The sequence below is a fragment of the Diplotaxodon limnothrissa genome, linkage group LG14, assembly GCF_057381915.1.
Source record: "Diplotaxodon limnothrissa isolate DT_005_m linkage group LG14, D_limnothrissa_male_GT1.1, whole genome shotgun sequence".
Classification (NCBI taxonomy): Eukaryota; Metazoa; Chordata; class Actinopteri; order Cichliformes; family Cichlidae; genus Diplotaxodon; species Diplotaxodon limnothrissa.
In genome coordinates, this window is record NC_140609.1 from 16440778 (window position 1) to 16465322 (window position 24545).

Sequence of the window (24545 nt, forward strand, 5' to 3'; positions counted from 1 at the left end):
TGGTGATTCATATATAGTTTGATACAAGAGCCCTCTACATGACATAATTTGTGCACATTGATAGTCAAACTTTATGGGGTTACAATAGAGTAATTCAGACATATCATAGCTGCTGGCAGTGTGGAGCCCCAGAGCAGTTCAGTGTAGATTTACACCGACACAGACATTCTCACATGAGTGCAACTGCAGCTTCACAGTCTCCATCACATGCTGATATTCTCAAATATGCCCGTGTGTGTTGTCACATGCCATCTGTGAGGATAAGCGGCTTCACATGCACTCATGGCAACCACAAGGCCAAGCATGCTGTCATTCATTTTCTCTAAATTAAATGTGGGGTAATGCGTTTGTCATGACCCTCGCCAAAAGACCCTTTGATCGAGGAGAAAACATCAGTATGAGCCCTGTTTAAAACCCGTGGGGTGGTTGAAGAGTTTTCGATCCGTATATTCTTCATTTTGATTTTACAGTATCGCTATCATGTGCTTTCATCTGGATTCTCAAAGTTCAGGAGTAGCTCAACTCACCCTACAGTCTAAAAGATGAATGAGAAGAAGCGTGATTGTTGGCTTTCAATAATGATGCATGAATAAAATTTCGTAATTGGTTAACATAATCCAGGGCTGCCATGCAGCATACAATAATACAGCAGCTTAATTAATATGCATTATGGATCATTACATTCATTGTTAGGCAAACTACTAATTACTGCACACTGAAAGAGGTTGAACTGCAGCAACACTATCCTAATGCTGCATGTGGAAAAGTCATCCAAACCACTGTGTATGATTAGAATCACAACACTGTGGAAAAACTGTGATTCAATTAAGTTTATTGCACAAAGCACTCGCCCATGTTCAAATTTTGTTTTTGGTTTGTTGGTGATTCTTTTAAACCAAATTTTCACTCTTACAAGTTTACAGCCAAAAGAGATTCAGGTAGAGACGACATATTAAATTAAAATAAGATGGGTTTAAAATGAGATATGCTTTATCCAAAAAGTATTTATTGTTTATAGTCTCGGTAGTTTACTACTACTACTACACACACACACACACACACACACACACACACACACACACACAAAAGAGAAAAAACAGGGTTGTGTGTAAACTGTGACTAAAAACAAAACAAATACAAAAAAACAAACCACAAACACACACACACACACACACACAAAACCCTGTAAAAAGTGTTAAAAGCTGGGGTTGAATGACAGAAAATTGACAGAAATGATATGATTATTATAATTATATGAATTATGCGATTTAATTTGACATTTGTACTCACTGCATTTATTTACAGCACTAAACTAGAACTTAACAGTTCATTATTTTTTGTAGGTCTGATTTTTATTTAAAGTTAATTTTACATTTTATGTAATATGCTTTATGTGAATGATACCAACTGTAGTTCCGCTTGAGTGTATTTTTTTTTTCACCAATATTTAGACGTTACGTACACTGAAGCGGAACTACATGCAGTCATATTTTGACACGTCAGCTGTAGGCGCCGGACACATTTGTAAGCTGTACTTGTCGCATTTCCTTGCTCGGCTGTGTTGATGTCCACCGATGTGAGAGTTATAAGTGAAACGCTTTTCATTTCCTTGTGTTTTCTCGTCTTTATGAAGATGTCTCTTACCTCTGAATGAAAAAACTGAATGAGCTGATTTTTCCGTTGATTAATTCTGTGATTCAACCGCCTGTGTTTTATGATCTGGCATGCTGCCATCACCAGGTATGTCTAAATTCATGTGTTTCACCTTTTTCAACTTACATGTGCTTTGTATGTATTTGAAAACGTCTTATATTGATTTGATGTGTTTTATTTCTACTTTTCTGTAACACTTGGTAGTTTTCAGATGAGAGCGGGACCCTGCGTGTTATTGTACTCTGAATATATTGAACCTTAGCATCTCCATTGGACTTATTTCTCTTTACTGTACCCTTATTTATCATAGATCAGGGTTTAACTTAGTTTGATTTTGATTTTTTGTGATTCCATGCAGTCGTCAGTTCTACCTTCAACCCCAACAATGAGTGACTGCCACAGTTTATGATTAATGCAAAGTATTTGCACAGGCGCACTGGTATGTGGTCATCTTTTTTCTGATGTGTTGCCATGTGCATGCAGCGTAATTTGAACGTTATTCACAAACTCACTTTCTCGTCTTCATCAGAATTGTTCAGTCCAAGGAATTCCCCATTTCATTGTTTGTTGCTCACTGCACCTTTTCACTGCTTCTCCATTGCATATTAAAATAATATAAACCTATCTGCTTTGATCAGCATGATTCTGCTTCCCATAATGCTGTCACTGTACAAACTAAATGATTGAAGGCATTTATAGCAGCTTCAACTAAAAATCGGTTTAGTTGTATCAGTTGTTTTCACTCATCTCCTTTTGAAGATTTGCTGATAGGACTGGAGGGTTGAGGCCCACTAATCCATTATGGAGTCCTCAAATTTAATCAGACACAAGAACGGGAGGCAGAGGAAGCAGGTGGGTGGCACCCTCCCACCTGAAAACATAAACGACATGGAGAGTGACTTCTCTGAGCCGGGGATAGAAGACGAAAGAGAGCAGGGTTCTCTTCTGCTGCGAGGGTCGCCTCGCAGGTCTGGGATACGCGGCGAGCTGGGGAATGTGTCGCTGCTTCTATTTCTCTATGTGCTGCAGGGGATTCCTCTTGGACTGGGTGGAAGCATCCCTCTGATTTTGCAGAGTAAGAATGTCAGCTACAAAGACCAAGCCTTCTTCAGCTTTGTCTTCTGGCCATTTAGTCTCAAGCTTTTGTGGGCACCCCTGGTGGACGCTCTGTACTTCAGTAGGTTTGGTAGGAGGTAAGAAATACATCTGGATGCTGATTACCCTGATGTTTTAATCTGTATCCATGTTATTACACTTCATATCTCTAGACTGCGCTTCCTTCTCCTAATTATGTCTTCCTCATGTTTCTGCAGAAAGTCATGGCTGGTGCCCACACAGTACCTCTTGGGCCTCTTCATGCTCTACCTTTCTGCAAAGGTTGAGTCACTGCTGCAGAGTAAGGGAGGACCAGATGTGGTTACGCTTACTGCTGTCTTCTTCATGCTTGCCTTCCTGGCAGCCACACAGGTAAGCTTCTTTAAACACCATGATACAGACAGATATTTAGATCGATAAATAAAAGGCGTTTCCTTTCTTTACCTCCTTGTTATTTAAGGATATAGCTGTGGATGGCTGGGCACTGACTATGTTATCCAGAGAAAATGTGGGCTATGCATCTACATGCAACTCTGTAGGCCAGACAGCTGGCTACTTCCTGGGAAATGTGCTCTTTCTGGCTCTGGAGTCTCCTGACTTCTGCAACAAATACCTCAGAATAGTGCCCAAAGACACCGGCATTGTTACCTTGTCAGGTACTTTCTATCCATAACCCCTAAAAAAAAAAGTCAAATATATTTCTGTTGGTGAATAAACAGCAGTTTTGGTCTTTTGTTTCCTCCGGTGCAGATTTCTTGTTCTTTTGGGGTGTGGTATTCCTGATTTCCACCACTCTGGTTGCCATCTTTAAAAGGGAAAATGTACGTGGCAGAAGAACGACTACCACCCCGGAGGAAACACAGGGTGTCATGGAAACCTACAAGTTGCTATTATCCATCATCAAGATGCCAACAGTCTTTACCTTTTGTCTCCTGCTTCTCACTGCTAAGGTAATTGGTCACTATTGGATACATGAAGGTGTCACTTTTGGATATTTGCCAGGTGGAAATGTAATTTTTTCCACTCTCTTTGTGTTTCAGATGGGTTTCTCTGCAGCAGATGCGGTTACAGGTCTGAAGCTGATGGAGGCTGGAGTTCCCAAAGAGCAGCTAGCATTGCTAGCAGTGCCCATGGTACCTCTCCAGATCTTCCTGCCAGTGGTCATCAGTAGATACACAGCAGGGCCCAGACCTCTGGACATCTTCTACAAGGCCTTCCCATTTAGGTGGTAACGCATTCTGCACACACTACGCACACATTCAGTAAACAGAAAGCTAAAACGATCTTGTTCTGTGCTGCAGGCTGCTTATCGGATTGGAGTTTGCTCTGCTAGTGTGGTGGACTCCCAGCGTAAAACAAGAAGGAGCCTTCCCAGTTTACTACTATGCCGTAGTGCTGCTCAGCTATGCATTGCATCAGGTTTGCAATTTCTTTGCTGTTCTTATTTTCTAGTCCAGAGTGCTACAGTGTCTTCCAGCTTACTGCCTCTGTGAAAAGACTACTAGCCGCTGTAGTCAAAAGAAGACTCTTATTTCCATCTGCTGTAATTGATATCAGGCAGTGTGGCTCTGTTGTGGCAGAGCAGGAGCAAGAGCCCAGCACATAACAGAGCAGCCATCAATGCCAACAGGGACTGATTAGGTTATACAGAGCATGAAAACAGAAGCTGAGTGGAGATGGGTTGCAAAGCAGCATCAAGATATGCAGAAAATGTATGCAGGTTAACAGTAGAGTGGCTTAAACATTCACTTGGGGAGCAAAAGGCCGCTGGTCAAGTCCACCGACAGAGACACTCCCCTCTGCGGCTGTCAGGAAGGGCATCCGACATGCAGAGCTTGCCCCCTTGTGACAAGGATGTGCTGGATGAGAAGTTCCAGGTGAATCATTAGCTGATTTGCCAGTTGAGGATTTGATGGCCTACCTGAACAAACACTATACAGGACTGCAGTCCTTTAGAAATTTGCCAACAAAACTGAATTAATAAGATAATTAAGCAAGAAAAATCAGGTTATAGTAGACTGAAAGAACTTTGTTAACCTTCTGTTTTTTGTTTATTATTCTCCAGGTGGCGTTGTATAGCATGTATGTGGCCTGCATGGCTTTCCATGCCAAAGTGAGTGACCCCCTTATCGGCGGGACCTACATGACCCTGCTGAACACGGTCACTAACCTCGGAGGAAACTGGCCTTCCACTGTGGCTCTGTGGCTGGTCGATCCGCTGACCTCTAAGGAATGCCAGGGGGCTGCTGGGCAGAGCTGCGGCTCTTCTGAAGAGGCTCTGGTAAGTGATCAGACGATGAGGATGGGGCAAGATGGTGTGTGTGTTCTCTTCTATAATGCTCTAAAAGTTCAAATAATTCTTTCTCCCATGTTCAAACCTCTAGCTGTGTGTGAAGGAAGGCGGCGTCTGTGTGACGACACTGGACGGTTACTACGTGGAGTCTGTGGTCTGTGTTGTGATGGGTTTAGCCTGGTGGGTGTGGTTAGGGAAGAAAATGAGGCGTCTGCAGGAGCAGAGCCCGGCTGCATGGAAGTGCAGAGTGAACTGAGGAGAACGCACGATCAGCTACACCGCAGGCACTCTTTGGTTCACTCGACCTTCATTTACTACACCAAAAACTGCTGAACTACTTCCATCCTCATACATCCCGTGTCTCCGGCCCTGCTCTAGCTGCTACATTCAGAAAGCATTTACCCCCACGCTTTGCTTCTGTCACGCTGAATTATACATACGTGAAGATATTCACTATTTTTATCTTTTGTCATTAATCTCACTAATAGTAAATGATATTGTACTCAAAACTGAAACAACCCTCAGACTATAGTTACAAAGTTATCTTGATTTGGCTCTCATATATATCCTGCTGCTTGAAATCGCTTAACCAAAAAGAGCTCAGTCAAAGATTAGGTCATGTTTTGGGTTCGTTTAAACGTGCTCGGATGGCCAGGCTATGCTGCTCTGCGCAGTTTTTCTTTTTTTTTTTTTTTTTTTACCCCAAATGGCAGAAGCACATCATCCTTTCTAAACCTTTCACAGAAGAAATCTTGTAAAGGAAGAACTTTAGACAGACTTGTTCACCTGCCACACCTTTGTTTGGTCTACGTTAAAAGGATACTCGAGGGAAAGACAGTCAGGATACGCAGAAGCACTAAATCTGACCTAAGTATATGCAGTTTAACTCAGTCCGTGTAGTAATCCAGCTAAATTACCTCCCTCTCAATATTTTCTTAAAATTACTTTCTGAGTAGGTTTTTTTTCCAGTAAAGTAATTTGTGCCTTATTTAGCTTTTAAGTCTTTAAAAAAAACAAACCACCGCTTAGTCTGAGCTGCACTGTAGTTAAAAAATGAAGGCAGGGAATATTAGTTATTTGCAGATGAAGTTACAATGAAGAATACTCGTTTTCACAAATCTACTGTCATTTAGAAAGCTGCACTTAATGATATGGCTGCTTTCATACGCCAGTTATTTTTCTGATTGGGCAGCTAAGTGCATATTCCTTACGAAGACTCTAAATTGCATACTGCGAACCATCTGTGGTTACATGAAGTGAGATATGTGAGATCTAAACTGCTTTATAAATGTGTTTCTTAAATAAGGACCAATTAAAAATGGAATTGCATTGTTGGTCAGTGCCACTCTTCACTGTTGGACCATTTAGGTTTTTAGTAGTCTGCCAGGTAAAGGTGTTTTAAGCTTCCAAAGACAGCTGGTGTGATTTTTCACCGGACAGTATACTTGGCATGCTTCAGTATTCAGCTAGGCCCCAGATAATAATAGACTGCATTCCCCCGAGTTATAGATTATTGATGCAGCACATATTAAACCTGATGTAGGCATTTAACTATATCGTCCGTCTGCATTTGCAGTGCATATCGAGGATCTCTTAGCTGAGTGCACCTGCTGGGACAGTACGGTCAGCTTTTGCTATAATAAATTTGTGGTCACTTAGAAAGGTCCTTGTTTTTGCAGGAAAAGCACTTTTTTTTCCATCTAACTTGAAAAGAAAAATAATTTTTAGACATCTTCACAGCATCCTTGTTTGTTTGAATAAGTTTTTGTGCTACAGTGTGTACTACTCCCTTCTCAAACAAGCACAGCCTAGCTCTCATGGCCCAGAAAAATGGTGTTGGTCATTGTTAGTCAATGGTGCTAGCTTCAGTTATCATGCAAATGTAGCCGAGATGGAAGAAGTCCCTTGGATGACCCCAAAAATACAGCTTCCAGATTAACGGAATCAACTTTCTGGGATTTACTTATCTGGATGATTGAGCATGGATCAAGACAGTGTAGCTCTGATGAGTACTTTCTAACTAAGCGGCCAATCAAGGACCAGTGAGACATCTGTTTTGTTCTTTTGAAAGCTAGACCCACTGATGTACTCGTACTCAGCTGTGCACAGAGGTCTCTCACTCCTCTTTCCATTACACTCAGCTCTTTGAAGGGAGTAGTACACATAGTTGCATTAAAACCATTTTGAGACTATAAGTAACACTAAACTAGCCAAGTGTTTTTCAGCTGTGACAGCATCACTGGAAAAAGTTTATTTTTTTTTATCATCAATCAGCTTTTTTGACACATTTGTGAACACTGGAATACAGCATTGATGGTTGGTAAAAATGTCCTCTATATGCCTGTGTAGATATTCCACTGAAAATTATGTTTATGAGAAATTATTATATAATGCTTCATTTGAAGAGCCATACACAGATATGCTTTCCTTAAAAAAATGTTTCAATGTGATCTCACAAGCCCAAGAGTGGAAGTGTATCTCTTTGGCAGGTGGTTCATTCCCAAGTTTTTATCATTACATATTTGTAGCAGGCAGATAAGGGTTTTACTTTCCGTTGCCTGTAAGGAAAAAGAATTTAATGGCCACCAAACAATTCAGATCTCAGACCAGCAGCCTTTGGAGTGCAACTTGACGAGCGTGTTTTTTCTGATGTTTTTCATACTGTACACACATTCATGAATGAATTTCTCTGAAACCAGCACTTGAAAGTCCGACTGTGTCAGATAGAAAAGCAGAAGTGCACAATCAGGGTTCGTGTGAGGGTACGGCTACCTTTGAACTCAAATGGTTTTGTAAACTGTATGTTTTTATGTTGTTGTTGTTTTTCCACGTCTTTGTTCAGTCCCTCATAGTTTACATTAAATGAACTACTTCAAATGACCGTGGGGCCTTTCATGTTCATTTGTGGCCACGTTTTTTTTTTTTTTTTAAACAGCTGAGATTCAGCTTTTTCAGCATTATCAGGGCGCTGTGATTGTTTTGATTTTGTTTGGGAATCAGTGAAGTTTTTTAGTAGAGGTTTCAGATTATTTCCTGATAAGCTAGTCTTTGAGTGGTAAACTACTCCATCTTTAAAAGAATTATAATTTTTTTTTAATTACTTTAGTTTTTGTTTTTTTTACTTTGCACCTTTTGTGTTTGTGATTAGTTCAAATCTCCAGTTACAAAAGAAAAGGAAACAGGACTGATCAGATGTCTGGTGATACATTCAAATGTGCTCGCAGCACAACTTTGTAATTAAACGATATGCAAACATACGAGGTCTCCCGGTGCTTTTCTTGAAATTAAAACACGACACGGCAGTTTGTATTTCTTTTACAGTTTATTTATAATTTTTCTTGCTTTCCAAGACTTCTAAAATGTTGCTCCTTAACAAGTTAATGCAGAGGCAAGGAGGCTGTAAATGCTGCTCCAGGCTTTTGGAGCATAAAAACGGCAGACAGTCCAGATCAACTGGTGCCGCAGTCTCCGATGTGAATCATTCCACGGGTCAGGTGAGGTCCGACGTCCTGAAAACAGCAGGGGCGCAGCATCTCCTGCTGGGTGTAAGACTGAGGAGGGAGGGTCAAAGAAAGCAGCACCGAAATCAGTTTGATGTTTTGTGTGACGGTAGGGGAAGAGACAGTGGTTCACGCTAATGCTGAATGAGGCTCGTGCACCTGGTGACGTGCCGGCTAACCCCACTGATGCAACCCATAGTGTGGTAGTGCCTGAAGAGTGGATAACTGAGGGAGGGATCCCACGCCAAATGAACCATGTCACACGTCATCCATAACACTGACGCTCAGATTGTAAAAGTCAACAGGGGTTTTACTCCTTTGAATCGAGGCTCTCTGGTTCATCGTTGATGTGTTTATTAAGACAAAGCTATATTCATCATCACCAGAGCCGCCTCTTATCTGCTACTCAAAGAAAATTTCCTTAATCCTTCTTTTTTTAAAAAATAAATTCATACCTTTTCACTCAGAGACAGGAAGCGTTTTATCTGAGAAGTCCTTTCCAAATTCTTCCAATAGAAGAAGCTCGCCTCCCCCCACTTTTAAACAGCGTAAAGCACTTTGGATATCTTCTAGCCGACTGCATTTCAGTTTGAGTTGCTTGCATACCGTGAGACACGTTACAGGCTGCAGCTCCTCCAAGCATCTCCTGTTGTAGTCCATTTGAGCGGGGGTGGGGTCGGGGTAGAAGACGAAGGTCAACAGACCTGAGGTGTCGGAAGTGGTGAGACGTGATATCGTTGGTAGCACTTAACCATAGCACGCCGGAGTCCCAAATGCACGCACAAACTGCAGGTTCTGACAGTATATGTAGTGTGTGGATGTGCAATTTTGGATTTTCATTGTCTCTAGCATCCATTTCTTTTTGCTTTGTTTCTTAAAAAAATAGTGGGAGGAAGAAAAAAAAACAGTCAAGAAATATACTCTCCTAAACAGTGGCGGCGGGGTCATAGGTTCATACGTAGATGCTCGGGCCGTTTGGCCATGACAGGATAGGCTTGCTGCTTCATCTGAGCAAGGTTGATCCCAGCAGGCTGACGGATGGGGAGAGGGGCCGAGGCCTCGGCGCTGGTTGTGATGTCCATCTGCTCTGGGGTGGACAGTTCCATGGCCTGGTCTTGAGGAGACTGGAGGACACCGGGTCCACCGCTGGGAACGAGGGGGCTCCGATGCCAACAGTGCCCCCCTGAAAACTTGACCGGGCTGAAAGCACAGAGGAGAAACAGGTGAATGATGAAAAACGGCAGATTGATTATTTTCTGCATTTTAACAGCAGAAAAAGGGCAAAATTCAGACAGTGACAAGAACTTCAAGTGATTTTATCAGCTGAACTGACGAAATATTGTGATGGAGAACAAAAAAAAGATTATTGATCGCAACACCATGTACACAGTGATCTATAGAGACAGATGTTTCTTTACTGTCTGAGGGAGAATCTCAGGAGTGTGGAGTCGAGCAGATGAGATGGAGAACATCACTAAGTTTGCTCAGACATCCTGCCCTTCACTGGTTTAAATATGCAGACTGGTACAAGATCCAGCATCTTGCGGCACACACTGAAAGATCTGAGCTTCCTCAAAAACCAGAGAGATCTGAGAAAAAGTATTTGTACCCTGGAGAATCAGCAGGATTTCAGCACCGACTACTGTCAAAGTGTGGTGTGATCTTCATCTAAGTAACAGATGCAGTCTTAAAACCATCGGACTAAACTAACACACAGGAGGTCAGCTGGACCTTTCATGTCTTTATTGAACTCACTGAGTAAAAACTGACTCCAAGCTGGAAAAACACAGTAAGTTCTTGAATTTAGGAACTTATAGAAACTCCTTCGGGAGCAACAACCTGATGTTTCATGCAGCTCATGTCACAGTCACTTAGGTCAGGACTGACTTGTGTTCTCCTTCAGCCTCTCCTGAGCTTCAGGCCGACTCACCTTGGGACATGCAGGACTTATGATCTGCTGCCTCTTATCACAGGACATCATGCCACTAATTTTTGTAATAAAAGCACCACAACTTACAAAATAAAATGTTAACTATATTTATTTTAACTTATTTTTAAGCTAATTGCCAACTGAGAATCTGCACTATATCTAAAGACCATAAGTGATCATTTTATCCAAAAAACATACTTTTAGTGCGGTATGATATCTGGCAAATGTTACTTCTGTATGAAAAGCATTTGTACCAGAGGCATCAGCCTGAGGATCGTCCGTCGCAACACAAACATGCTCGTTTCTCACGCTGACATTACCTGAGCGGTGTCCTTGGGCTGTCCGTGATGCGTCGGGGTGAGCGGATTTTTGGCTCATACGAGAATTTTTCTTTGATGTTTTCCAGGACCGATGGAGCGATATACGTGAAACCCTAAATCGCAGGGAAAGAAACAGGTCAGGGGAGACGAAGTTGTGTTCAGGACAAAACTAATGAGAGGAATCCTCGTTTACTACCGAGCCAAGTGCAGCGACTGTCAGTCTCAGATTTATTTCTGCCCTGTGATAATTAATAATCTTTACAGTTTACCATTAAATCCTAAAACAACTGAGAAATCATTAAGATGACACCTTACTGTCCTCCTTTGAGCCTTAAGAGATGCTGCATATGGACTGAGTACTGAAAACTCTAACAGAGCCTGAGTCAGAAGTTACCAGGAAGGCTTGATTGGCGCTCTCACTGAGGGTCGAGTCATCCGGGCTATCGACGGGCGTCTGACTGGTGAACTTTGAGTCAAACTGACTCACGTCGTCAGCCGATTGCTGCGAAGACAGAAGAGAGGACACGCAGGTGAGGGAGTACAGCAACACGAGCACGTCTGAAACAGGAGAGGTTGCGATTCCCGAAACGTAGGACTTCTTGCAGTTTCCCGCTCGAGTACTCACCAGAAAAGGCTTGAAGGGAGGCTCCACTTTCCGAGCCAGCAACTCCTCCCAGTTGATGTGTCGGAAGAAGGTATGACCCTATGGCACAACCACGCACAAAGCGCAATGAACAGATGGAATATGTGTGCTCTGCATCTATAGATAAGCACTGAGTAGTTCATGGCAGAGCTGGTGCGACTCATCACCGACATCCAGCTGCATATTCTCACCTGCACCTCTGCAGCGTCTCCTGCTCCCGCTCCCAGGCGCGATGAAGCGTTTCTCTTTAGCAACTGCAAAAAAGGAAGAAATAAAAATAAGAAGACAATAACAAGACGAACTAACAGGAGGGGAAAAAAACAACCTCTTGATACCTTTTTTAGGAGGTCTCGAGCTTCATGTGTGAGGTACGGCGGGAGGCTGAGCTTACACTTCAGGATCTTGTCAATTGTCTTTTTTCGGTTTTCACCAGTGAAAGGCGGCTGCAGTAAAACATGGAGCTGAGGTTACTCTACCGTCGCTAATGCGGATTCATATTTATAACAGTCCATTAATAAGAGCCAATGAGAAAGCTTTTTTTCTTTCCAGGCTGTTAATGTTTAACTGACCGCTCCTGTGAGCATGTCGTACATCAGAGCGCCCAGACTCCACCAGTCCACCGCTCTGTTGTGCCCGCTTCTCATGAGGATCTCTGGAGCCCTGTGATAATGCGAGTGCTTATTACTGGTGCAGCAATATTACTTAGCAAAGATCATCAAGCGGCCACGAAGAGCGACTCTCATTGCTGGATAAGAGATTAATTAAAAACAAGAAGTGTACTCACATATATTCAATGGTGCCACAGAAAGTGTGCGTGACCGTGCCGTCGTGAATGGATTCTTTACACAGCCCGAAGTCTGTCAGCTTTACGTGACCTTTGAGGAAAACATTAGCCTCACATTAACATATACATTGAAAAAGAGCTGCCATTATAAATCTTAAGGTCATTTTTGATTTTTTTAGCCATTTCCCATCTCACCTTGGCTGTTAAGCATGATGTTCTCGGGCTTTAGGTCTCTGTAGATGATGCCCTTCTGGTGCAGGTGACCCAGAGCCATGGAGATCTCTGCCAGGTAAAAACTAAAGAAAGAGAAAAACTTTAAGCCGGTCTGAGGTCCACATTGCATCTGAGCCATCAGACAAGAAAAGACAAAGCATATATTTTGCTGCTTATGCTTATCTGCAGTGTAACAGAACTAATGAACTCATTCAGACTGTCGACATCTATAACAGAGGTCTCTGAGATATTACATCATCTTTAAACAATCCGAACATTTCATCCTGCAATCTGTGTTTCAGTGCGTCGTCATGCTCACCAGGCTGTGTCTTCCATGAAGATGCCCTCTCTCTCCAGCTGCATAAAGAGTTCTCCTCCTGCACAGGTGAACACATGTTCATGCTACTAACAGCCATATATGCACACTCCTAAATGTCTGACCCGTGTGGAACAGCCGAATAGAAAGAAGAGGTGACAGTCAGGTTCTCGTGTCCGATAGATGCAAACGTTTCTGCTCGGGAATCTAAACCACAATTATGTGACTCACACTACTCGTATATTAACCTCCATAAACCTTTACGCCTCCATCGCACCGAGACGGGCGAGGGAAATTGCTGTGACCCCTCACACTAACCCCTGCACATTAACTGTTTGGGACACTCCTCTCTGGCCTCACGGCGAAATGAAATAGTATAACATTATCTAATATCAGACACATTAGAGATAAATCCATGATTAACCAGACAGCTACAGTGTAACGGATGTGTGCATTAGATCCTGTTACATACAGTTTGAAGACAGTGTGAGAGCACTCTGGAGAGATGAGAGAGTGAAGAAGGAAAAAGAAAAAGGGTGGAAAATAAAATGCAAAGAACTCTGATTTCAGTGTATTTACAATATTCAGATCTGATGTTTACACTGAACCTGGTTTCTTCCTGTTAAAAGGGAGTTTTTCCTTCCCACTGTCACCAAAACACTTGCTCATAGGGTTGAGGGGGTCATATGATTGTTGTAGTTATATTTCTGGTAATTTTATATTTTATCTGGTGCGAGGTTTCAGAGGGGTTTGAGGTTGCGACGTAAGGTAAATTGCGTAGATTTCCCATTGAAGCATAAATCCCCTGTAAGACGCATCTATGTGCCAATTTTGGTTGCTCAACTCGTGCTGGTTTTTAGGAGGAGCTCACAGGCAGACAGAGATTTCACGCATATAGTAAGATACAAGAAGAGTGCCTGCTAGGAGCCATGTTAATGCTCTGTATATGTGAGTGTACTGCTTCCACTGACCACTCAGATACTCCAGGATGAGGTATAGCTTCCCTCCCGTCTGAAAGGCGTAGATGAGATCGACAATGAAGGGATGCTTTACTTCCTCCAGGATGTTCCTCTCCGCCTTGGTGTGGGCTGTGTCCTTGGCGTTGCGCACAATCATAGCCTGCAAATGAACAAATCGACATTATTTAAGAAGCAGACACAGCAGCATTATATGCAGCATATTTTTGGTCACTGCCTGTTTGTCCCACGTGACTAATACAGAGAAAATAACAAGACTTCACTGTAAGACTCAGGGCTTCAGCTTAGTCATCAGCAGTACGGTGGGCAGAACAACTCAAAAGCTTGACCAACAACACGCCACCAATCCAGGCGACACAGAGACACTATATATGTATGTGAGTCACAGTGTAAGTAAAAGATAACATTTTACACAAGTGGCTAAATTTGTACCCCGAAAATAAACGACAGCGTGGATGTTCTTAGTTTGAAAAGCTGCTTCTGTGTCCATTAAACACTTAAGTTCCTCAAAATAAAATGCTGTAACATCGGATTTTGCAATATGAAAGTAAAATTAGCAAAGCGTGCCCATCATATTTGATATCTTGCACAGACAGAACTCAGTCAATTCACTGCTGTCGCCAGGAAGTGCGAAACCCTTTAAAGTAAAAACATTTTGCATTTGGCTGCCGAGTTGGATCACATGACACAACCAGCTGGATAGTGCAGTACTTAACAAATGTATTAGTGTAATGTTTATGTCAGAGCTGGCCTAAAGTTAAAAGTATTTGTAATTACATTACTAATGTTGTAGTAATGTAATGGTTAATCCACTAGTACGTGCAAACCCTTTAACTGGAATTATATTTTTAACGTTTGAACATAATTATTGTTGTTAGGCATGAATTTTTAAGTTTACTATTTTACAATGAAGCAGAAAATATAGAAATAAAGAATAAACAGTAAAGCACATTTCTATTATGTTTCATTGAGATGACAAATTACAGTTATTTCCTTGTATTCGTGGACAGAAACATTCGTTTTAGTGGTTGAATGTCATGTATCAAGTCCAGTGTGCTGTCTCTGTTCTTCTGTTTGTCAGATAAATAATACCAAGGTTTGGGGTTTTCTTAAAGAGATATTTGTGTTTTCTTGTTTTTAATCAGCACGTGCTGAGTGGTGTCTCACTATGGTCAAGCTTTTGAGTCTTTTGGTCTTCCATATGAAAGCAGCAGAATCACATTTCATTATTATTATTCTAAGTCTACTTTAATAAGTTTAGCAAGTCAGATCAATCACCTGGTAACTTATAAACTAAACCAAAAAACATGCATTAAAATACGCGCAGCCCTGCCGGAGTACACCGGGAATCATTATGTGCACAGAGAGAAGAAAAGCACTCTTCCTTCACTCTTCTTTTTGTTTACTAAACACTTTTGTCAGAAGGCCAAAAAGCTGTTTCAGCAACTACGCTGTCTCAGCACTGCGTGAAAGACCAATGAGAACTGGCTGATTTGTGCAATTTAATGTGAATTTCCAGCTCTTCTCACTTCTTCCAACTAGTCTACTAACACGTGCTTATGAAGCATCTCAGAAGTCCGCAGTCCAACCTCAGGACTTTGAGTCTTTTCCCTCTCTCACTCTCACACATGCAGCCCTGAATCAAAGTTCCAACTAGAGAGTAAATGAGAAATTATATGACGGTTTTATGGCAGTCGAGGCTGAAACATTAACACACAGGATGATGACGATGCGTTCAGCAGTTCAGCTATCACGTTCAAAACACTGACAGGCTGAAGCAAACGCGACTACTCTGGATTTTATACGGTGCTGTACTAAAGTCTTAAGCCAACTCTCTTTTCTTTACATCTTACTAAGAGAACAGGAAACAGATGCAGCAAGTTATTGAAACACGAAACGCAGAGTTTGTACAATTCTAACAAGCTTTGAAGTCAACTACTTTTATCCTTTAACACAGGCTGAACTCAGTTAGGAAAGCTGTCGTGTCGTTTCTTTAAGTAGTCTTCAGGAATAGTTGTCCAAACTTCTTGAAGGACATTCAAAGCTCTTCTTTGGATGTTCTCTGTCAAGATGATCACACACAGCTTCAGTAATGTTGAGGTCCGGCATCTGGGGAGGCCAATCCATGACTGAGAGTATTGCTGGATATTTTCCTATTTCTCATGGACATGACTTTCAGATACTATTCATCTGCTTTGGATATTTTTTTAAGGCCTGTCGCATCTTCTTTTTTCCCCCCATTTGCCAAGTTTCCTCAAATTTTTTGAAGGACACACTGAACACCATGCCAAGATATGCCAAGTTTTCAACCAAACCTATTTTATGCCTGTCAGCTTGATATATCTTTGTAGATTCACCTTAAGAGATGTGCTTTTGTGACAGGCTACTAGCAGCAAAGTGCCTAAAGATACTACTTGAATGATTCAGTTTAGTGTTAAAGAACGTGGTTTACCAGCCTCGAGAACTATTCCTCAAGCCCACTTTAAAAATAACAAGAAGGTCATTTAAAAGTCATCCCAGTGGAAGCAAGATATGAGGGGTTGCTCAGGACTTTTACACAGTACTCTACATACGCATATGTGTTTTCTAATGAAGCTATAGGTTCAAAGGGACACATTTGGCAAATGAGTGGATTGAACATTCTCACGTGTTTTGTATCGACGCATTTGGTTTGCTTTGATTTTTCTTTGAGAAAATACTGAAAACAAACCAAACCACAGGAAATAGCTCCAAGTTTAAAACTGATTCGAGTCAATGAACGACAGGTGTGAAAACGCCCCAAGTTGTGAATCACTGCTCAAACTTTATCGGATTGTTTTAAATTAAGAAGAATATCTAAGCTTTTCCTTCACTGGACATGAAATCTGAATGGAAGTTTTATGTAAGTGCGATCTCTGGAAAATTCTGGTATTTAACTCAAATTCTGCATTCATACAGTGATCTCTTTCCACATGGAGGGAACAACTGGCAGGTTAGGACAGACCAACGTGCGATGATAAACTGTAGTTTAAGAAAATAAATGTATGCAGCTGGGAATTTTGGGCAAGTCAGGACTGATTTCATACCTTGAGATGCTTCATAAAGATGAAACCTGGCCTCTATCGCCACCCTACAGCCCCGTATCGGAGCTGTGCCGCTGCCTTAAAGCCAAGGGGTTTAAACAAATAACTGAAACGTGGCAGTTCTTTAATGTGTCACTAGGGTCACGTAAGCCAATAAAGCAGAAGCAGTGTGAGAATCGAGCAGCGTCTAATGGGCTGAGGCAGAGTGTTTTAAGTGCCAAGGCTGCAGCAGAGCAGAGCTGATGGCAGTCTACCAACTAGCAGTGAAATCTTACCCGGCCACAGGCTTCAGAGGCAGCCAATGTTTGCAGACCAAAGCATCGTAATGTTTAATGGCAAACATGCAGCTGTGTTCATATAAAACATAATGAGAGGCGCTCTAATTGATGAACAGGATTGTGTGTTCCGGAATTGGTGAAGGGTAACATAGCAAAGAAAAGGGGAAGAAATGTACCTTTTTTAAAACTTTCATGGCAAATATTTTGCCCGCTGCAGCGCCAACAACCTTTCGAACTTGAAAAACCTGCCCAGGGAGGAAAGGGATCAACATGTCAAAAAGATGCGCTTTAAGAAATGCGGGTCAAAGCAATAACAGACGCCACATCACAGACACCAAATAAAAGAGAGCGCTTTGTCAAGGCAATGATTACCTTTCCGTAGCCACCCTTCCCCAGGACGCGCAGCAGCTCGAAGCACTCCGGTCGGATGTTCTCTGTGCCCTGATTGACGTTGTCCTCGGATATCTCGATCTTCTCGCAGTCATCCATGTTGCTGCAGTGAGACATGTTCGACTTTCTATTATGCCCGTGCCTCTTTTTGACCTCTTTGGTTATAAAAATCTCACAAAAGTCAAGTTTTAAAAACTTACAACTCAATGCACTGCTCCATGAGATCAGCGATTTGACCCTGGGAGAAAAAGAGGAAAACAAAACAAAGTTGTGAAGGATTTTTCTTAGTTTTTGTCATGAACAGAATCCACAGCAGCCATGGTGTAAATGGTAAATGAACTGGTACTTATCAATAGCGCCTTCCTACTAAAGTTCTTCAAAGTGCTTCTTTCTACACGTCTTATTCATCCAATCACACACGGGACTATTCACTATCCCCAAGTGCTTTTTCTAACACTCACACTCTGATGGATGCACCCAGGGAAACTTTCAGTTGGCCCAAGGATACATTAATATGTGGACTGAAGGCGCTTGTGACAGAGCCATCGGTTTTTAAGGCTTTCTCTCAGCTTTTAACTTCATAAGGACATACCCAGTCCTCTACGTTTTTAAGTAACAACTACAATAAAGCATTTCTAACACTGAGCTTAGCAGCATGCAGGGCAACAGCTGTTTACATTTAGAGCTTACTTGTTTCATCAATAAATTCTTGTGAATTCAGTTACTCAGCAGCTCTTTTGAATATTGATTAATGCTTCCAATCAATCTTTAGCAAAAAATACCAAACATTTTCTTCTCACAGCTTCTCCACTTGCTGGTTTTCTTCCCTTGCAATCAGTAATAACTGATCTACAACTCACTTAAATAATCACTCACGAAAACAGTAAATATTTATAGCAGTACCTAAATTATAGCCTCTTGCACAATAGCCTTAATAAAAAAAATCTTCCTCTTTAAAGAGACTGATGTGACCTTTCAGCAAAGCTTTCTTGATAAAGTTTACACATATAGACAGTGTGTGCTGTTTATTGCACTCTCTTCTTTTCAGCAGCTACACTTGGAAGTTTTTTTCTTGTTTTTGTAATAAGAAGCCTAGACTCTGACAGCAGCTCTTCAAAGCCCCTCATTTTAAAAATGCAGTGTATTTCTGGAGTATTGCTGCCTTTTATATCTCAGCGAGAACAGAAACAAGCGGACACTCCGGTGCACATTCCGACTCTGGCTGTCAGTCCTGCCAAAATAAACTGTTGCGCTCGGAGCCACATTTATCACTGCAGCACCTTTGGCCAAGTAAGGACGTCTTGCTCAACTCCCAACATGACAGCGCTGGGCTTTGACACAGCGTCAACACCGTGCGCATGTCATCGCCGGATCACGTTAGCATTAAAGCCGGTGACAGCTCTGTCGCGATCCCGGTCATGCTAATTAGCACTAGCTTCGGCTATGTCCCTGTGTGAAAAGGGCCTGAGCTGTCCGGCTGCAGGAGAAGGCCTGCGGGCGGCTGTCAGGCAGGCTACCAGGCTAAGCAGCTAGCTTCCGTGCGTGGAGAGTTTCTGCTGTGACAGCTTTCGCGGTAAATCGTCAGCGTCTCCCGCTAAAGTATACCTCCTCGTTCTCATCGTCGGAGACATTTTCCTCCGGCTGGTCCAAATCAATGTCAAACACTCCAGCCATGGCAGCGCTTCGCTCAGATCGCTCTGTCACACACCGCAAGAATAGCAGGAGTCCCCCACCTCATGGACAAACACACACCGCCGCCATAACCGGCTACTACACTGAGCATGCGCACTGCGGCACTCACAAAGTGGGCGGTAACCTCGTTTCATTTTGTCACAGGGCTTTGGAGCGTTTTTAGGGGTCTAAACAAAGCGCAAGCGAAAAGGGAGCGAAGGCACACACAACAGCCACCGTTCATATTTGCTGTGTGGTCGGCTGCAATGTTCGATCGCACGACAGGTGTTGTGCCAAAAAGTGATTGTCTGCCAGAAACTGATTGCCGTCCGCGGGAGCGCGCGCAGCTGCTTAAAGCTGCAGCGCCCGGATTACTTGCGTTGCCAGCTACTTCCGTGCAACTGATATAACGTGGGGGGGAAAACCCAAACACATTTATGCCTTTGTTATTAGGCAAAGGTATGCATTTATGGAGCTTTAACGTTTCTTGTAACCGAATTATGACGCTATCAGAAGGTTGCTTTCAGTGTGTAGCGCAGTCACGAATGACTACACGCATCACGATGGAATAATTAATGCCTACAGGTTTAGTATGTCTACTCTCGTTGTTCATGTTTGTTATAAGACTGTCGAATAGTAGTTAAAACAATAAAGACCTATTGTGCCAGTATCACCATGACTCTTTCTTGTTTGTGCAGAATAACGACTGAGAACATGGCATTTTAGCGCTACCAAAAAGTGATTGTGGCCTATAACTTGTCACTGAAACAATATTTCTGCTTCAAACTTGTTGGATATATTCCAGAAGGGTTACATGTGATATATTGTATCCCAAAACCTCTCCAAGAACTGCTGAATAACTTGTACAGGAACAATAACACTGATAATATGCCATTTTCAAGCTGCCAAAAAGTGATTGTGGCCTATATCTTGTCACTGAAACAATATTTCTGCTTCAAACTTGCTGCATGTCATTCTGAAGGGTCCTATGTGACACATTATATCTCAAACAGTCCCTTAGAACTGCTGGATAACCTGTAAAGGAACATTAACTTTGATAATATGCCATTTTCAGCCTGCCAAAAAGTGATTGTGGCCTATATCTTGTTAATGAAATACTATTTCTGCTTCAAACTTGCTGCATGTCATTCTGAAGGGTCCTATGTGACACATTATATCCCAAACAGTCCCTTAGAACTGCTGAATAACCATTAAGGGAACGATAAAACTGATAATATGCAATTTCCAACCTGTCAAAAAGTGATTGCCGCCTATATCTTGTCACTGAAACAATATTTCTGCTTCAAAATTGTTGGATATCCTCCAGAAGTGTTACATGTGATATATTATATCCCAAACAGTCTCCAAGAGCTGCTGAATAACTTTTAAAAGAACATTAATACCGATAATATGTCATTTTCAACCTGTGCATAAAACGTCAAATTTCAAAAATGTTGTAATTCAAAAATAATACAAAAAAAGGATAATGGCCAAATGGAAACAGGTGGGAGGAGATCTGCTTAAACACATTAGGAACACCAAGTAATAGGAAAGACAAAACAAACGGTAATAAAAATGTCATTCCAATACAGCACTTATTAATTGAAATGAAAACCAAAAACAAATAACAATTACATCCAATTAAAGAAGAAACCACCAGTTAAAATAAACTAACAAATAGACCAGAAACAGGGGGTATAGCGGAAGCTCAACACCAGTAAACCATGGAACAACATATATATTAATTCTTTGCATACAGTAACTATGCTAACATGTTAGGAAACACAAAATAATTGAATCATCCTACAAAAAAATTGCAATCAAAGCTGAACTTGTGAACAACACAGAAACACACACAGCAACACGAACATAAATTAATGAATTAATAAACAAATAAACAACCAATAAATATTATAGGAGAAAACGATACAAAACAAGAAACATTTCAAAAACATTGAAAAATTGACAGCGACCCTCTGACCAGCATGCTTCACAAACAAATGGGGGTTTTTTTGGTCTTGCGGGGCTGAGATATAATATATCACATGTAACCCTTCTGGAATATATCCAACCAGTTTGAAGCAGAAATATTGTTTCAGTGACAAGTTATAGTCCACAATCACTTTTTGGCAGCTTGAAAATCGCATATTATCAGTGTTATTGTTCTTGTACAAGTTATTCAGCAGTTCTAAGGGACTCTTTGAGATATAATATTTGACATATGACCCATCTGAATGACATGCAGCAAGTTTGAAGCAGAAATAGTATTTCAGTGACAAGATATAGGCGGCAATCACTTTTTGGCAGGCTGAAAATGGCATATTATCAATGTTAATGTTCCTTTAAAAGTTATTCAGCAGTTCTTGGAGAGTGTTTGGGATATAATATGTCACATGTAACCCTTCTGGATAATATCCAAAAATTTTGAAGCAGAAACATTGTTTCAGTGACAAGATATAGGTGGCAATCACTTTTTGGCAGGTTGAAAATTGCATATTGTCAGTTTTATTGTTCCCTTAATGGTAATTTAGCAGTTCTGAGGGACTGTTTGAGATGTAATATTTGACATATGACCCTTCTGAATGACATCCACCAAGTTTGAAGCAGAAATAGTATCTCAGTGACAAGTTATAGTCCACAATCACTTTTTGGCAGGTCGAAAATGACATATTATCGGTATTAATGTTATTTGAAAAGTTATTCAGCAGTTCTTGGAGACTGTTTGGGATATAATATATCACATGTAACACTTCTGGAGGATATCCAACAATTTTGAAGCAGAAATATTGTTTCAGTGACAAGATATAGGCGGCAATCACTTTTTGACAGGTTGGAAATTGCATATTATCAGTTTTATCGTTCCCTTAATGGTTATTCTGTCACGGCGGGGTGCGCCGGTGTGTAATGGAAACAGGACCCAAAAGCAGATGAGGATGAGGAGTTGAAGTTTGAACAGAAAAAGTGATCCTTTATTAGATGACGGCAGAAGTAAACCAGGAAACCAAAGTAAACTGACAAGACACTAAGAAACAAAATACTAAACGGTACTGAGACCAAAAACTGTAACTATGACTGAGGTGGAAATAAACAGGCTAAAACTATGACTAACGTGGAAATAACAGACAAAAACTAGACCTATGACTGAGGTGCGGTAACCAGACGACCCGACAATGGCATGCAGAAAACAAAGGGCTTAAATACATACATGAGGTGATCAGGGGAAGTGGAGACACATGGGGGAACAGCTGACTGACATAAACCTAATGACAGGACCAGGAGAGGAAAGCTAAATACAATGAACAAAGAACACATGACACTGTCAGAATAAAACAGGAAACACTAAAACTAGACATGACAATACAAACTTAACAAACCTAATGCGTGGTGAATAATACAAGAACCCAAAACATAGAAAACCAGAGGAACAATAAACAATAACAGCCCAAACTAAAGACAGATAGGAAAAGACACAAAACTAATCACACAAAAAAACGAGACAAATACAAACATAAACTCAGAGCGCTGGGTCAGAGACCCAGCCTGTGACATATTCAGCAGTTCTAAGGGACTGTTTGGGATATAATGTGTCACATAGGACCCTTCAGAATGACATGCAGCAAGTTTGAAGCAGAAATAGTATTTCATTAACAAGATATAGGCCACAATCACTTTTTGGCAGGCTGAAAATGGCATATTATCAAAGTTAATGTTCCTTTACAGGTTATCCAGCAGTTCTAAGGGACTGTTTGAGATATAATGTGTCACATAGGACCCTTCAGAATGACATGCAGCAAGTTTGAAGCAGAAATATTGTTTCAGTGACAAGATATAGGCCACAATCACTTTTTGGCAGCTTGAAAATGGCATATTATCAGTGTTATTGTTCCTGTACAAGTTATTCAGCAGTTCTTGGAGAGGTTTTGGGATACAATATATCACATGTAACCCTTCTGGAATATATCCAACAAGTTTGAAGCAGAAATATTGTTTCAGTGACAAGTTATAGGCCACAATCACTTTTTGGTAGCGCTAAAATGCCATGTTCTCAGTCGTTATTCTGCACAAACAAGAAAGAGTCATGGTGATACTGGCACAATAGGTCTTTATTGTTTTAACTACTATTCGACAGTCTTATAACAAACATGAACAACGAGAGTAGACATACTAAACCTGTAGGCATTAATTATTCCATCGTGATGCGTGTAGTCATTCGTGACTGCGCTACACACTGAAAGCAACCTTCTGATAGCGTCATAATTCGGTTACAAGAAACGTTAAAGCTCCATAAATGCATACCTTTGCCTAATAACAAAGGCATAAATGTGTTTGGGTTTTCCCCCCCACATTATATCAGTTGCACGGAAGTAGCTGGCAACGCAAGTAATCCGGGCGCTGCAGCTTTAAGCAGCAGAGAAGTTTAATTAATTCTAGTTTTATTCCAGACCCCAATATACTGAGGCTATGTATTTGCATAATGATCTTAACTGCTTTCATAGAGAAACATCTTATAAAAAGCCTTATAATTTGACTTATAACTTTCTTACAAGTGTGATGTGTATTGTCAACATAAGAATGTACCGCATTAGGATTTAACGCCACATTTGACCTCCGACCTTTTGTTCTGACTTGTCATACAGACTATAGTGAGGGTCAAAAAGATGATAATGTTATTTAGAGCTATGTTCCTTACGGCCATTGGCAACATTTAGGAGATTATATACCAATATATGTGGATTCTAATATCACATATCCTGTCATCCTGTATCTCTGTGAGGTCAGAGGTCAAATTTACAAATAAATACCTCTTATCTGTGACCTACTCCTACATAAAGTTTGTGTAATCAGAGTAAAACATCTGCCATATTTTAATAAAGTAGTTGCTACTAAAATGTTTGATTTTGAATAGAAGACAAACACACATGTTCAGTCTAGGCTGAAAATGTACACATTTGTGTGACAATGAAAACATGCAATATTCACAATATACTCTTTTTAGGACTTTATTAATGAATTAAAAAAAATCAATTTGGAATGCCCAATAAGATCGCAGGGCTCGCAAAATTGCCCGTCGGGCTATATGATAACCCGACGGGCGGGGCTGAGATAGATTTTGGTCGCCCGACCGGAGATATCGCTAGCTCCGAGACGTCGGGCTAGAGATTTTGCGAGCCCCGAGTTGTGTATTAGTTGATAAAAAATAAATAAAACCCCAATAATCTGACAATTCCCTCTGAGCAAGCACTCGGTGACAGTGGGGAGGAAAAACTTTCTTTTAAAAGCAAGAAACCTCCAGCAGAACCAGGCTCAGTGAGGGACGGCCATCTGCCTCGACCGGTCGTGGGATTTTTAAAGTGACTCATTGGATGTGAAATAAATTAGCTTGTTTGAATCGTTTGTTGTTAGCTGAGGTGGTTCGGGCA

The 24545-nt window shown here is 41.3% G+C and overlaps 2 protein-coding genes across 2 annotated transcripts; one reads left to right on the plus strand and one right to left on the minus strand.

Annotated features, from left to right (window-relative positions):
* Positions 1–1539: 1539 nt before the first annotated feature.
* On the plus strand, positions 1540–8030 carry slc33a1 (solute carrier family 33 member 1). The gene is made up of 10 exons (XM_085370609.1): positions 1540–1740; positions 2012–2092; positions 2413–2846; positions 2967–3120; positions 3209–3404; positions 3499–3698; positions 3789–3973; positions 4050–4167; positions 4814–5029; positions 5133–8030. Exons 3-10 carry the CDS (start codon positions 2455–2457, stop codon positions 5295–5297), a joined length of 1626 nt encoding a protein of 541 aa, XP_085226735.1. The 5' UTR covers positions 1540–1740; positions 2012–2092; positions 2413–2454; the 3' UTR covers positions 5298–8030.
* Positions 8031–8388: 358 nt separating this feature from the next.
* Positions 8389–19216, minus strand: rps6kb1b (ribosomal protein S6 kinase B1b). Its single transcript, XM_085371731.1, has 15 exons — positions 19060–19216; positions 17655–17692; positions 17437–17557; positions 17241–17309; positions 13719–13866; positions 12751–12808; positions 12414–12514; positions 12219–12309; positions 12004–12094; positions 11770–11877; positions 11626–11688; positions 11417–11494; positions 11186–11293; positions 10792–10904; positions 8389–9741 (listed from the first exon to the last, which is right to left on the minus strand). The coding sequence occupies exons 1-15, from the start codon at positions 19126–19128 to the stop codon at positions 9486–9488; spliced, it is 1512 nt and encodes a 503-aa protein (XP_085227857.1). The 5' UTR covers positions 19129–19216; the 3' UTR covers positions 8389–9485.
* Between the last annotated feature and the right edge of the window lie 5329 nt (positions 19217–24545).

Bases quoted from the DNA above. Each gene is read 5' to 3' on its own strand.
- slc33a1 (XM_085370609.1), top strand. From the start codon at position 2,455: ATGGAGTCCTCAAATTTAATCAGACACAAGAACGGGAGGCAGAGGAAG. The intron at 3,121-3,208 runs GTAAGCTTCTTT...TTGTTATTTAAG, and splicing joins CCTTCCTGGCAGCCACACAG to GATATAGCTGTGGATGGCTG. The intron at 3,699-3,788 runs GTAATTGGTCAC...TTTGTGTTTCAG, and splicing joins TCCTGCTTCTCACTGCTAAG to ATGGGTTTCTCTGCAGCAGA.
- rps6kb1b (XM_085371731.1), bottom strand. From the start codon at position 19,128: ATGGCTGGAGTGTTTGACATTGATTTGGACCAGCCGGAGGAAAATGTC. The intron at 13,867-17,240 runs GTACATTTCTTC...GTTCATTTGCAG, and splicing joins CCATGAAAGTTTTAAAAAAG to GCTATGATTGTGCGCAACGC. The intron at 11,294-11,416 runs GTGAGTACTCGA...CTGTCTTCGCAG, and splicing joins CTCCCTTCAAGCCTTTTCTG to CAATCGGCTGACGACGTGAG.